The sequence below is a fragment of the Parasteatoda tepidariorum genome, chromosome 2, assembly GCF_982258835.1.
Source record: "Parasteatoda tepidariorum strain Cologne lab strain chromosome 2, Ptep-v5.0, whole genome shotgun sequence".
NCBI classification, from domain to species: Eukaryota; Metazoa; Arthropoda; class Arachnida; order Araneae; family Theridiidae; genus Parasteatoda; species Parasteatoda tepidariorum.
In genome coordinates this window covers 30,882,070-30,898,132 of record NC_141756.1, presented here as the reverse complement: position 1 = coordinate 30,898,132, position 16,063 = coordinate 30,882,070, and the positions used below count along the sequence as shown (strand labels likewise).

Sequence of the window (16,063 nt, the reverse complement as noted above, 5' to 3'; positions counted from 1 at the left end):
GAGGTTTTTATTTTTCCGTTACAGTAAAGTGGATGAGGCGACAACAGTTTGCATTTGAAAAATATCTTATTATAATTAGGATTTTCAGATAGAAAAATTCGAAATAAGTCCCTTACTGTTTACTTCATTAAGTTAAAATATTTTGCCTAAATCTACCCATTTTTTCCCCACAATACCTAATAAGTTTTTTTCTTTCTTTCTGGAATCATTTAATTGATGCTATTCATATGTATTTAATGACTGTCATTCCGTCAAAACGACTTATTTACGTTAAAAGGATGTGAACCTCAAGGGAAATTCATTCATGTAATTCAATTAAGCCTTGCAGAATATTATAGAGTAGATGAATATCCTTTCTCTATCGGAAAAAAAAACTTACACCGTCATTTTCATCAGAGTAACCTTGGCTTAAACAAAAAGCATTCCATCAAAATACAATGACATTTACTTGACTTGGAAAAATCATCGGGAAGCATTATTATAATGTAAATCGTAATAAATAATATCCTTTTCATTATTCAGTACTTAAACATTAAAAAGTATAGTTTTTATTCCATCAATTATGAAATGAAACGCAAGAAATATGACATAAATAAATATTCCAGAAAATGTTTTCGAAAAACTTTCAAAAAACGCGAAATGAAATGGTGATTTTTTCCCCCTGCAAAAATTTATTATTTGAATAATCAGAAAAGTTCAAAAAATATTACCGATATTTCAAGGAATAAATATCCCTTATAGCATAGGTCTACATAAAAAAAATAATAAATAAATAAATAAAACATAATAGTCTAAAACTACTTTTCATTGGCAAGAAAATCACACGGTAAAGTTTTTTGTTGTACAAAAGAAATCCAAATCTCTTTGGTTGTCATCAGCATAAAATTAGCGAAAGCTGTAAAAGTCTTTTTTACCTGTAAAATATTTTTTTACCCTTTATTTAACGGTATTTGCCTGTAATATTTATCCATCTTTTGTTCTTGTTAGTATTATATTCTCAGTGCGCCGCCCGATGAGACAATCTAGCGTGACCCAACGGTGGGTCACCCCGGCGGGAACGTGTTAAGTACTTGAAACTCGTGAAAAGTGAAGTATTTACACATAAGTACGTGATTTAAACTATATTTTATTGGACACTTGTAAGCGACGTCAACGCGTGAGTATGAAAACCTGATTGGTTTCCGAATCGACAAATGCGAGCGTTACTTGCAAGTATACAGTTATTATCACGTTTTAGATTATGATTGTTCTCTAATTCCATTTGAGCGTCACAGAACATGCCTAAAAAGTTCCCAACAAACAGTAATATAGCCTAATTGGAGGAAAACAAGGTTAGCGTAATGGCTACCGAATGATAAATCATATGCAAAATCTCTTTATTATTTCAATTTAAAAACTTAAAACTAAGAGTGGTGATTTTATTATTCTATTGAGCTTATTACGAAACATTTTATGATAAACATAATTAACCTTCTGTAGTCAACTGATATACGAAATATCAAAAGTCTTTGAAATGTGAAATTTCTATACTTAATATTTCGTTAATACTTAAATATTTTTTAAAATGATATTAGTTGTTGTATAGTAATATTGCCGTATATTTAAGAAATTTAATGCTAATGGTTTCTGACTTATTAATTATTTTAAAATTATTAATCAAAATATAAGTTGTATTTACTTTTAGATTAAGCTTTCTGTAAAACTGTGTCTAGTCAACATATGCAATTAAAGAAAGTGAATACGAAATTTTACCCTTTTCTCACACAAATATTAAACAATCTCAAGTTTTTATACACTCGTTAACCTTTTGGGGACAGATGATTCATAAAAGCATTCGTACAAAATCAGAATCAGGATGTAAATAAATAAAAAACGGTAACTTAAATGTAGGCGTTGCTAATTTGACAGACTTACTTTGCTTTTACTTTAACTGCTGGTAGTTTAATCATACATATAATCAATGATAGTTCAAAGTATTACAAAATAATTTTATTTTGAACTAAGTAATGGTGAATTAAATAAATCAAACAATTATAACCACGCCTACAAACAAACGGCTAAAGAATTACTTTGATTATCAGTTTTATCTTTTTACCCTGATTGACACGTATTTGTGACAGTCGTCGCGAAAGGGTTAAACTTAATAACAAAAAATAAAATAAAATCTTAAAAGAAAAAGTTGCAATGGTAACCAAGGAAAGTTATTAGGTTTTAATTTTTTTCCCAATAAAATTGGAAACTAACTATTCAGAACCAAATTTGTGTTCATTGGAGTGCAATAAAAACTTATCTTACACACTCAGTAATATAATACACACCACTTAGTAATAGTCCAGGTTTAACAAATCTAGTTATTAAATGGCTTTTATAATTTAGGTTTTCTTTTTTCTAGGTACAAACAGCGCTGAAATTCCACGCATACCTGCAAACTTTTAATCTTTTCGAGGATGATTGTCCTACGTGTTAGTAATGTTAAAACTATATTACAGTCACTTGCAAAAATAAATTTTTTGTTTGTAAGAGTTCAAACGCATCATCATAGGAATACCATACTTTTATATATATGTTTAATTTATTTATATTCAGTGATGATCAAAATCATTTCAAATATAAATTTAAGAAATAATTAGAAACCATATATTTTGCTACCACTTAAAATATAAAGATATGAGCCGTGGATCTTCCATGGACGGATCGACTTTTCAGACTAGCGGTCCTTAAGGTGGTGCAAATTTATTAACTTTTAATATTGACAAAACAATCTATGTATCGCTAAGGCATAAAAATGGTTTTGTAGCAATCCTGAGGATTGGCAAGGACAAGCGAAGGGTGAAGCCTGTTAGCAAAATACAACGTATAGTCTTTGTTGTTTGATAATTTGACATCTTTCGTAATTGATGTTAAGCCACTCATGTTGGGGTCTTTCCCTTAATTCGACATTATTCATTGTTCTATACCTATTTACAACAGTTTAGAAGTATTCGTGATGGTTCATTTTTTGGTCCATATCCAACACAAATCTGACTTCAGAATATGTGTCAGTAGTTCGTGATAATCTGCTTTAAAAATACCTATTACGCAACAACAAGGTATGTTCCACTCACTTTGAGTATTCTCTTTTTGGCTCCCCAACATACTCTTTCTAATCAGAAAGATAGAACGCCTTATCCTTCGTTCTTACATATTTGAGGGACGCCATGTTTCTTTTTCTTTTCATTACAGATATTGTTTGTTCTTAAAGCGAGATAAAAGCTTACACTTTAACTAATCCAGGGCAGAAACATCACATTTTTCTCTCTCTTGGTGGTCGCATAAATAAACTTCAGCGACTAAACAGAAAGTCAGAAACGGGGAGATAAAAATATGTAGGTTATTTTTTTTTCCGGACCAATCTTTAGAATAACTGTAACTGTGTCAAAATATGTTTATGTTGACGCGGAAGCTTTAAAATCGGTAATTATTGATTATACGTTTGCAAAATGAATTTCGTAATTGTGATAAATTTTTAATCATCATTCCTTGATAAATGTAAACCTCATACATCAATTTTAAACACTGTGAGCAATATTTTTCAGTTTTTTCATGTTGTTAAATTGCTCTTATTCTAAATAGAAAAAGAGTAGAATGTTTACATTTAGTATACGTGAAGAATTTATTTTCATGTCACAGAAAAAGAGGGGAAAAAACTACATATGATTTCAAAATCATAAAAAGCATTTTACTACAAATTTTTAATGGCGAATATATAGCAGTAGATGCCAAATTGGAAGTCCTAACTCCAACCAATGTTTAAAGTGTAAGGAAACTATGCTAAATTCGTTAATTCACCAGCTTTTAAAATTTTTACTGTGTTATTATCATGATACACTTAAATAATTAATTAAAATGTTGGCATATAGTTGTGGTCACAATAGTTGTAAATCGAATGGTAAAATATAAAACTTAACATTTCTTTTTTATATAGTCTATAGAAAGATTTCCAGTAAAAGGAAAAGGACGAAGTCTTTAAACACATTACAAATCACATTAAAACATTTTCGGACTATAGAAAATCAGCTGTAAACCAAACAACTAAGCTAAAGTAAAGTTCCACATAAATGTTCAAACCCCTATCAATTGATTACAACACGAACCCATTATCATAAACACATATACAACCCAACACAAGTACCAAAATACAATGGTCATGAAGGCTACCGTTTCTAAAATTTTTTACACCATGTATGTATTAAAACTGTAAATAAATAAAGACAACTAACGAATAGTTTAACACAGAGCTACCAATCGGGTACTTGCAGTTCGAGAAAAGGTGAAGTAATTACGCCTAACCATGTGATTTAAATCAGATTTTATTGGGTATCTGGACGTACGTTTATACTCACGCGTATGTTTCGAACCTGATTTGCTTCTGAATCGACAAATGCCACGATTTACCCTACGACAACATCATCTCTATTGCAGATATCCAATTTCGTATTCTCCGGATGACTTTATTCTTATACTACTTAAAGCAAGAGAAAAATATACCCTTTTCTTTAATACCATTCTTGAATTTCTAAGTTTAATTTAAAATAAAATGATTTTAACCAACACTGCACATTAATAAATTGAACCTATATATATATATATATATATATATATATATATATATATATATATATATATATATATATATATATATATATATATATATATATATATATATATATATATATATATATATATATATATATATATATATATATATATATATATATATATATATATATATATATATATATATATATATATATATATATATATATATATATATATATCAGGGCTCGAAAAACCGCCCGTCCTCGGCGGTCAAAAATTCCCCACGGACGACGAATTTCTCGAATCTGACGTCCGCGCGGACGTCCATTTTCCCGTTAATGTTCGCGATACATTTTCAATTTTTGTTGTCTTACAAGAGTCTAGTGCAGGGATGGCGAACCAATGGCACGCGTGCTATTTATGGCACGAGACTCAATATTTTGGGCACGCCACCGCTCACAGTTGTTTTTTACACTATGAATTGTTATTACACAAATGTTATTACTCTATGAAGCATATGTAGCAATTAAATTAAAATTCACTAAAACAAAATTATAAACAATTATTAATAAAAAAATTAACAATTAATGCTAAAACAATTAATAACCATAAAAAACAAGTTAACAATAAATAACTAGCAAAAAAAATAACAGTCTTGCTTAAATTAACATCTTACAACCAAATATAAGTTATTTGTCATCTAATCTGCAGCAACAGAAGTCACACTAATGTTACTTTAAGTTGTTTTAAGTCATGGCAAAATGTATTTTTTCCAATGCAAATAAAGAGTTTTGAGTTGAGATTATTTTCCCAATAATCACGAAGTCAAAATTATTTGACGGCGCATCTATGACCTCATTAAACAAATTTCTAGAAAAATTGGCACGTTGGTGTATAAAGGTTCGCCACCCCTGGTCTAGTGCCTCACTTCTAAAATGACCCTAATCTAGAAATACAACAACATACTGCGTATGATGGAATTGATGTTTCCTCTGTCTGGGAGTACTGTAGCGGTTAAAAGGGGCTTTTCAGCAATGAACTTACAAAAAAACACATTACGTACTGGTCTTAAACAAGAAGCGTTAAACGCAATTATAAACATCTACTTAAATGCAAAACCCCTTTCAGATTTCTGTGCAGAAGTCTCTATAAATCATTGGCTTGATTGTGGAACTGGCAAACGTCATATTTGATTCATTTAAAAAAACGAAGTACCCGCGGATAAATTGACATTCCAGATAACTTGACTTTTGTCATTTAAATTATTTCATAAAATAAATACTAGGTTACTAATAGTAACCTAGTATTTCTCTTATTACTGTATAATGTAATCCTAGTATTTGTAATCCTAGTAACTACTAATTCATTGTGCAATTTATATAAATACTTGTAATAAATGGGAGAAAATTATGTTTTTATTTATTTAGAAGCTACGGGTTAGTTTAAAATGAGGACGGGTACTCGGGTATATTGTTGGACATGTCGTCCTCGGTGACGGGTAAAATTTCTGAGTTTTTTCGAGCCCTGATATAAATAAATATATATACATATATATATATATATATATATATATATATATATATATATATATATATATATATATATATATATATATATATATATATATATATATATATATATATATATATATATATATATATTCCCAATGCCCACCTGTGTTAACATCCGTCAATTCAAGCATATACAGGGCTGTTTTGTTGGCCTCTCTTTCAAGGGCACCATATTAGGTGGGCCAACGTCGCTCCCACAGTGAGAACAGATAGTACAGAGAAGGAAAGAACATCCATGCCTTGCCCGGGATTTAAACCCAGAACCTTTCTGATGCAAGGATAGTTCCCTGACCCCTACACAGGCCGGTCGGCTTAATCCTATTTATAAATTCACATAATCATATATAAAAATGATTAATTGCACAATTATGTCATGCGTTGCAATGGCAAAATTTATTTATTTTTCAGTTTTCGCTTCAATACGTTTTCAAAAAATTATTCTTTGAGTAAAAACTTGCGAGTATGAAAAAAATTAAGTAATGAAAATGTAAGCAGCAGATTTTTTTAAAGTACTTTCTAATGGTAAATATTTATAACTCTTCTGTCCAATTTCAATAAATTAGTTAAAACTATTACGTAAAATTGCAAAACATCTTTTGGATGTTTCATGAATAAATGGGATGTATTTAGCCAACTATCAGCCATAGAGGGGGAAATAAAATATAAAAAGCATATTTTAACGCTCCAAAAAGCAGGATATTCAAGGAATCACCCAACTATTGCTATATTTTACAGATTCCATTAAGAAATGAAACATTTTACGAACGTTCCGTGGTTCTTTCAAACCTTGAAATTTAACACTCGCAGCACGATTCATTCGTCATTTTTATTTAAACAGTTGAATGTGTTGTATCTTTTATTTATATTCAGAAATTTATCTGCATTTTTATCACGTACGGGCATTCCTCATCAATATTTCTCCAAGTTGGTGAAACTGTATCATATGTATTACGCTATAAGCCGTTCGGTCAATCTTTTCGCGATTTTTATAAAACTTTGGTCTGTAAAATAGGAAATAATAGTAAAAAGAATGTGTCATAAAGTGTGCTTCTGGTAAAAATGTGTAATGTATTTATTTACAGTTATAAAGTCTAAATAACCTTAAAGTAGTAATAGTTAACTTCAGAATAACAACTCTTGCTTATTGGCTACTTTGTCCCCCTCTTTTATTTTATATATTTATTTTTAATATTTTGTTCAAATTATTTCATGCTTCATTCTCGTTAGACACAGAGTTCAATATATTACACAACAATTAGCACGATTTCATAACTTATAGTAGTATTTTATGATTATTATTTCTGATTGTTTGCCTTTACAAAGCGTTTGCCTGTGTAAAAAGTGAATTGAATTTAACCTCGTTGGTAGTTGTATTTATATACCGTGAAAAATCGTAAAAAATTAGATTCAATCAATGTTTTGAGTAACGTATATCGCGAAAAATTATTTGACTTAAATGGATTTCGTTTCATGAGCAAAATGTTAACAAATACGCAAATATTATATACAACAATATGTAAAAAAAAAACTGCTACAAATTAAAATTTATCATTTTTCGCACTAATTTACAGTAATTTTAAAAAATAAATAAATTTCAATTAACTGAAATGAAAAAAGCTGTCCATTATTATCTTACCTCATAACGAATTATTTTATAGAAATGATTAAAAATTAAAATGATTTAAAAACGAATTATAATTTCCTGATAACATAAAAACGGGTTTTTCCATTTCAATAAAATTTTTAAGCAATGAAGTAATAAAATCGCTTTTTTCAGTTTTTGAAGGGCTTTATACATTAGTGACTACCACAACTACTGATAATGAAAAATTATATGAAGGAATATAAAATAATCTTGTATGCATAGTGGAGGCTATAAGGGTAAGGATCAGAGAAAACAAGAAACGAAATAAAAAAGAAAAAAATATTTAAACGAGAAAATAAAAAATCAAAATCATCGAATCTACTTTGTGCAAATTCAGTTTTCTAGCCAACACAAAGAAACAGGCAACAAGGTAATTTTTCTTTGGTGCTTCTGCCACTATTCTATTGATATATTTTGCTTTGGCTAAATTGATTCAATATTAGAAAGTACTTTTTTTTTTTGGCGGATATAATCATGTGAGATAATGACGAGAATATGTCCTCTCATTGTTTTATTACCTAACTTTAATTCATTTTTGAATTTTTTATTCTGTTTTATTAATTTTTATTTTTAATCTTCTCTTTAAACTTTATTTTTTCCTCTTTTTTATCTATTTCCTTTGAACTTTCATTTTATATTATAGGTTATATGAACTTGGAGCTTATGTGCAATTAATAAATTTTCTTCAAAATTTTTTAATACCATTTTATTTTTAAAATTTTCACAACAAGCATAAACATGAATTTTAAAATTATATATGTATTCTAGTAGACACGGGTAATCTTTTATTACGCAGTATCATTCTCATAGCAAAATACCTTTCACCACTTTTAACGTTTTCAGCTTTTTTGTGCGAGAATAAATACGACTTTCAAATTACATCTAGTTGTAAAGAGCTAATCTCTCTGAACTTGTTAAAATTTTGTTTTGAAACAAACGGTGGAGAATAGAATAAGTCAAAGAATATTCCGCCCATAAACAAATTGATATATCAATATTTTCTCTACCACCCTTTTCACTTCCATCTTTGTTGCGTTGGCATTTTTTGATAGAGGAATGACATAAGTAACTGAGACGCAATTGCACGCCATTCAAAGAATTAAGTTTTCTCCACTTGAGAGATTTCAGGTTGGAAGATGGATTTTTGTTTTATCATCGATTCCGATTCTTAATAAAATTTTGATGATAGATCTTCATTTCATAGCATGATAATTTGAGACAAAAACAAAGCCATTACCTCACGAATAAAAATATCTAACATTTGTCTGGAAATAACCCCTATTGCCTCCCACAACTATAGCGTATTTTTATGCAGGATCCGTTCATCATCAAATAAGATAAATTTTTTAAGCTTATGGTCAATTTCGCATTAACGGCTAATTAAGTTACCAACTCTTCCACTTTTGGAAACATTTTTTTTATTTATTAAATGTTGTCGAAAAATTTTGGCTTTGATATTTTATTATACATTTGAAACGTCACATACCATTCTCTTTTTTTAAAAGCACAAAGGTCGTGTTTGTAAAAGTCATTATTCATTTGATGAAGCTTTAAGATGCTTAAGATATTTTAAATATTTTTATTTACTGTTATCAGAGCAATTGTTATTTCATTCCCAATAAGAAAAACGGCATTTAAAAATATCGATGTTACAATGATTTAATTTTGTCGAAATATTTTATAGAAATGTAACTTAAATTTAAAACATCATCCCAAACAGCATACATTTCTAAGCTTTGGCCATAAGAAGCAGATACTTTATGATGGTATCTGATGACGAATTCAAATTTCTTGCTATTACAACTTTTATCCATACTTTTGTAATTAAAAAAAAATTGATCAACAATACAAAGCAATTTGTACATCCCCCCATACATTGCCAGATTGTTTTTGAGATTGGCGGCTGGATCTATTCTAAAGTTCTATTTTGTGAGGGAAATAGTTATCAAATGTTTTGTGTTAGAGGGTTAAATACAATAAGGAACTTACTTATTAATTTTCATGGTTGCTTTACCAGTCGTAAGTAGAAATCATGAATATCCATATGATATATCGCGGCACGCACACACCTTACGACACCTTTAATTCAGTCTTGTCTGTCTCATTTCATTCAGAAGAACAGAGGGTGAAAGAAACAGACTTGAAATAGAAAAGTTGGTTCGAAGCCCAGAACTTTCTAACGCATTTTTTCCTCCGGTACGCTCGGCATTCCACTTTTTTAATTTTTTTATTTACTAGTGGTAGACAGAGAGGAAGAGAAATGCTTCTCGGAAAGAATTCGATTGCAGACCCCCAGGAAGGGTGGTTTGGAATATTTTATTCTTATTTTTTTATCCTTCATACCGATGAGCAACAGGAAATGAAACAATGCGCCAACAAAATCTAATTTAACTGCGTATTCAAACTTACGACTTCGAAACTCAATTTTAAAATTTCATTAGTTTAAACACATCACAGATATTGCCAATTTTCATTACAACTTTTTAGTTCTTGTCAGGAAAGTTACATGCAAAATCACAATAAGTATTAGTCACTACTTGCAGACAGCAGGTCGAAAAAGCAAGAAGAGATATTGACCTACCGTCAGTGGGAAAATTTTGTAAGGAATCTTTCCCAGGAAAGTGGTACCCTCTCTTTGGTAGTGAAATTATTTCGTGTCTAGCTTGTTTTAGGAGTAGAAAAAATATTCAGGATTGCGTTTTTCTACGAAATTGTATATATATTTTACTTGTCCCGAAAACAACCAGAAATGAAATGGTTTTTTGACCAAATTTTGCTTATTTCCAAGTAAGGCTAGATGCGAGAGTTTTTCTCGCGGTGAAAAGTCAAAAACTATATTAAGCTATTTACCAGTAAACTAAGCAAAAATGTCGAATACCATATTAAATTTTACAGTTCAAGATCAGGTATTCCCAGCGTGTGTCGTGACAACCAGTGGTGCCATGTAAAATGATTAGGGGTACCTATGATAAAGTTTCGAAAATTCCTAAAAAATGAGTATCTCATTTTAATAACAACTGCTATGTGTGGTCTCAATCTCTTTGCGACTTCACCGCGCAAAGAAAAGAGAGTTTAGCGATTCTTGATGTCCTTCAAATATTAACCCGTAAATGCTCAGCTACAGAAAATGGATTACATAGGAAAAATAACTATGTGAAAGAAGTGGTAATACATAGATGTTTATACCTTCCATTACCTACAACTGATTGCTTTTAAAAAGCACTCTGCTTTGACTTCAGATCAAATATAAATACTTATATTATTAATATATTATAGTAGACGGAAAAATTTTGTTTCTGCAAAATAAATCCCATTAATTAAACACTGGAGCTACCATTTCCCCTCTACTTTTTGAAAAAAAAATGGAATCTTTTTTTTAAAAAAACGTTAGACACAAATAGGTTAATATCAGATGATAAATGCACTCTTAGAATTTCACTCTGAAATTATGGTAAAATAACTGGCAGCAGTCTGTCCACCCAATTAACCGCAAAGTTAACTATAAAGAACATTTTTTACTTTAACAGTTTTGAAACAGTTTACAACTAATATGGTAAAAAAACCATGAATACAGATAAACTATACGGTTTTTTGACAATTCACAACTAGCATAGTTTTGAAACTATGAAAAAGAAATGTAACTGGGCATTGGAGATAGTTTAGTAGCTTTATGGAACTCTACGCGTGAATGAGAATATCGTATTCTAATAGTTCAGGATAACAAATTGGGGAGTGCAGGACACTACAAACTCCTCATAAGTTGAATGAATGGAGGAAATATTGTTTTATCAACACTGGTACTCGAACCCCAATTCTGTCGGTCACGAGACGGACAGATTAGCCCTCTCGACTTTATTATGTACCCATTTGCGAGGAACTAAGTGGTTTCATTAGGTTAGTTCAGTTGGTGGGATAAAATTCTGGTTGTTCAACCGTATTAGGTGAAAACAGTTAATAAACGGGTTTTCTTACAGTTAACATTTCGAATACCATCTTATTTGCAGTAATTTGACTGTTTTGTTTGAATATGGTAAAATAGCAATTAAATAAATTGTTATTTAACCATTTTTTCCCGAGAGATTTCTAATAGTGCGCGAGTGTCTCGATAATTTCTTATTATGTGATTCGTATTAATGTATCGTGATTTGTTTGCATGTTGAACGGTAATTTTATTTTGGTTGCACATTTCTTTTTTTCATCCAATGTTTCTACCGCTCTATATTAAAAAACCATAAGAGACACGGCTGTTTTAGGTGTTCAACTTTGCATTTTGTTTTGCTGCACAAATACTATATATAGTAAAACTACGATAGTGTGCAAACAAATGTACTGGGGGTACAAGGAGTGATTGTGACACAAGGTGAAACACAGTGAAAATTTTATGTGCATAAAATCGATATCAATATATATGTCATACAAGTTTCGTATTTAACATATTTTTTTAAAAAATATGATTTATAATTAAATAACCTACCAATGAAGAATATAACACTTTTATGGTAACTAATTTAAGGAAACTCTTAGGTTGTTACAAGAATCGCGATGTTGAATTTTTAAAATCGCGTGAATATGAAGCGCGACATTGGATTTTAAAATCGTGTGAATATGAATCATATTGGATTTTAAAAACACGTAAATACGAATCACAATGTGTAGCTTTTAAATAACGTAAAAATAAGAAAATCGATGATTTTCTTATTTTTACGATGGTTGTTTGATATTACAAACGCGTCAATAAAAATCGCAATATTGGACTTAGAAAATGCCTAAATACAAATCGCGATATTGGATATGTAAATCATGCGAATACGAATAGCACAGGATGATTAAGAATCGCGATATTAGCGGATTCCGACGCAGTCCTAAATATTTCAATTGGCGAAAATCCACAAATTAAAAGAATCATATTGGCGGATTTCTGCCCAATGGCGGAAAAATCACGCGTATGTAAGCATCTCGTTAGCGGGAATAAGTAAAAGTTTAAAAATTTGAATTTTAAATTCCTCGAAAATTTCGTTGGATTATAAGTTTTGATTAGCGAAAGTCCGACAAACAATGGCGATTTTCCCAGAAAAATCATAAGCCCTGCTACTAATTTTTAGACCAGGAAGGATAATACGAAAAACCCGGAATTCCAAAGTAACCTCGGAATACAGCCACCCCTATACAATGGAATAAGATTAAAAAAGTTCTAAATTATTAACTCGTCTGTGAGTTTTTATATCTGCACACAGCTCAAAATGCGTGCTAACAAAAATAGACATGACATTTGATTCCGTATTTTAAACTTCTTTCACAAGTATTGTTCTTTTTTAGCTAATGAATAAAAAAAATACGAAATATTGTCCATTTGCATAAATTTTATTAAATTAGTCTTTATTTCAAATAACTCTAAAAGTCAACAGTTGATTTTGCAAGGTTGCCACGACAACTATAAATTTAAAATAGTGGTAGCAAATTTACGTGGTTGAAGTTTCAGAGTTTAGAAACTTACATTATGTCCTAGAGTTCTGAATACGAAGATATTGTATTGTCATGAAATGATTATGCTGAAACGTTGCAAAAAAATTTCAGAAACTAATTTTGACTCGCACAAAAATGTTTTCGAAAATCTCAGAGAACTTTATTTAATATCATGTTTTCCAATCAATTGCGAAATATTTCTTTTATTTTCAAAAGTAGGAAATTGAATCGCATTGACGCTGATCCTGGTTTAGAGTGCAGCATAGCTACCACTATTACAAAACACACTAGTACATAACACATGTTTACACGCTTGAAGTATCTTTTGATAGACGACGGGTTGAGACTATAAGAAGCCAAACCCCACAAGAAGTTTCTGAAATACAATTAACAAACGCTTCAAAATATGGAAAAAAATTCGAAATTTGTAAGAAATGATCAAAAATATTTCTGAAATACTGAAAAGTGTTTTAAAATATTACAGAAGGAAGTTTCCGAAATATTTAGAAACGTTTTTGAAAACTACATGCACCATAGCTGTTCCATATATTCAGAAACATTCCTGAATTTTTTTTATTTTTTACAATGTAGTGTTTAAATAAGTAAGGAAACGTAAGCACTAAAGTGGTTTTTATTAACACGGGAATTTTTTTTTTTTTATATTGAATCTTTCACAGCACTTCCTAAAAAGGTACCATTAGGTATGAAACTAATGTTAGAAAAATTTCAGCTCAATAAAATAATATTTAGATCCTGCCCACTAGTAGTCTTCAAAATTTGGAAGGAAAAAAAAAAAAAAAACATGCCATTCTCAAAACATAGCACAATTTTTGCTATAAAATCCGAACAGGTGGTTGTAGAATATAAAATTGGACTAGTTTTTAACTTCATCTATCTTATATACTTGAAACCTGTTTGTAAAACAAATCGATGAAACACACACTTTTTTGACAATCCTCCCAGTAAAATCAATATTTTAAGGAGAATTGAAAAGAAAAAAAATGCATAAATTCTGTTAACAACTGTAAAACATCTCAAGAAAAATAGTTACGAAAATTTATTACGAAATTTATTACGAAATCGATATAACAAAAATATTAGAGATTGTCAGAAAAAAGTGAATAAAAACAGATTAAATTGATTTTCCAATGTATTTTCGCTTTTGTAAATGGAAGTCTAAGAAACCCAAGCACACTAATTTTGTATAATGAAGAAAAGCAATAGCGATTGACATAAATTATAGCGATTTAATAACAATGCCAATTTTTTCATAAATATGTTTTTTCTTTCAATTGGACATTTTATGCTCATCTTGCTTTAACAATTTTAGGATAGTGACCAATTGTGTGCAATTTTCCTCGTACCTTAAAAAATCAATTTTCTTTTCAGGTAAAACTAGGAAAAACATCTTAGATTCTTTAATCTGTTCATTTGAAAAAAAGCTTTAACAATAAAAGTTTTAGTTGAAAGCACAATCTGAAAAATAAGGCATGTTTTTTGTTACAATAACTCTCGGAAAATTTCCGAGAGGAAGATTTCCTTTTTTTGAGAAAAATCATGATTATTTTCAAATTTTGATGCTTGTTGGCAGAGTCTAAATTTAATTTTTGTGCTGAAACTTCCAGAATATTAGTTTTACATTAAATGGTACCTAATAAGGGGCGTCAAAGAAATTTGAACCTTTCTTTCTTACAACAGCCCTAGTAAGCACATAATTCCTCATTTAGTTGTAAAATTTAGGTTGCAAGCTGATAAGCTGCATTTTTGGTGGAGTCCATATTCTTAAACATGTGTTTAAAGTTGCATCCATTTTCTTAAGCACACATTTTGAGGTGTGTCCATTTTGGTATAAACGCATTTTGAACTGTTAAACTTCTTGCAAAAAAAAGTTGAAATTTGACGTTCTGAAAAGGTGATTTTAATTTTTGAACTTAACAACTTTTTTCTGCTTCCAATTTGTTCAATTTTAAGTGCTTTCTTTCGTAATTTTTGTTCATTTTTTTTGTCTTAAATAATTACTATTAATTCAGTGTTGTAGGAAATTTTATTTATTTTTCTTTTATAAGCTTGAGCTTACAAAATATCCAGATCCAAAATACACCAGATCAGCTCATTAATTAAATTTTGAAGGGGTTTAAAAATTGTCAGAAAAGTAGTTGAGAGGTTGCAGAAGCATTTTCAGAATCATGTGTAAGAAAAAAGAAAGACATGCGTTACAGAGAAGAGAGACATGTGTTACATGCAAAACATGTAAAAGTCAAAGTTATGTCTCTTTCATGATGTACTTTTCTTTGAAGCATGCTTTTTATTTCACTGTTTAGCCTCTTAACTTGTGTGCTTGATTAAATTGGAGAGCGCCGAACAGGGCAACCTGTGCACACTCATGATCATTTGAGCGGCGTCGCATTTTATACTGCTATAATTTTTCACACTCGAATATAATCAAGAATTGAAAATGTGTTTCTTCTGTGTTCTAAAGTGCGTTTTTTTGCATAAAAAATCCATTTTTTTGGCCGGTTTTTTTTATTTTAAAAATCTGCACGTTAAAGGGTTAAAGCGTTGAGAAGATAAGTTTTATAAGTAAAAGAAAAAGCAGAATTTATAAAACTCTTAGATAACAGAAAACAAATTATGTAACATGTAAGCAATTAAAAGAGACAAAAGTTTTCAAAGCTAAGAAATTGTTCAGTTCTCAACAAAGAACTTTGAAGCAGCAAATTGCATAAATTGTTTTTTTTTCTTTTTCTGTTAAGTTTTTTTACTAACTCTGAGTTGAGATTCAACACACATTTTTTCGACCCGAGAT

The 16,063-nt window shown here is 29.9% G+C and overlaps 1 protein-coding gene across 1 annotated transcript in view; it reads right to left on the bottom strand.

Moving 5' to 3' along the window:
- LOC107440882 (uncharacterized) overlaps positions 1-9,931 on the bottom strand; it is a 134,061-nt gene extending 124,130 nt beyond the window's left edge. Inside the window, exon 1 of the mRNA XM_043050953.3 lies at positions 9,784-9,931. Within this exon, the coding sequence (XP_042906887.1) occupies positions 9,784-9,797 (14 nt within the window). The 5' untranslated portion in view covers positions 9,798-9,931. The remainder of the gene's footprint in view (positions 1-9,783) is intronic.
- Between the last annotated feature and the right edge of the window lie 6,132 nt (positions 9,932-16,063).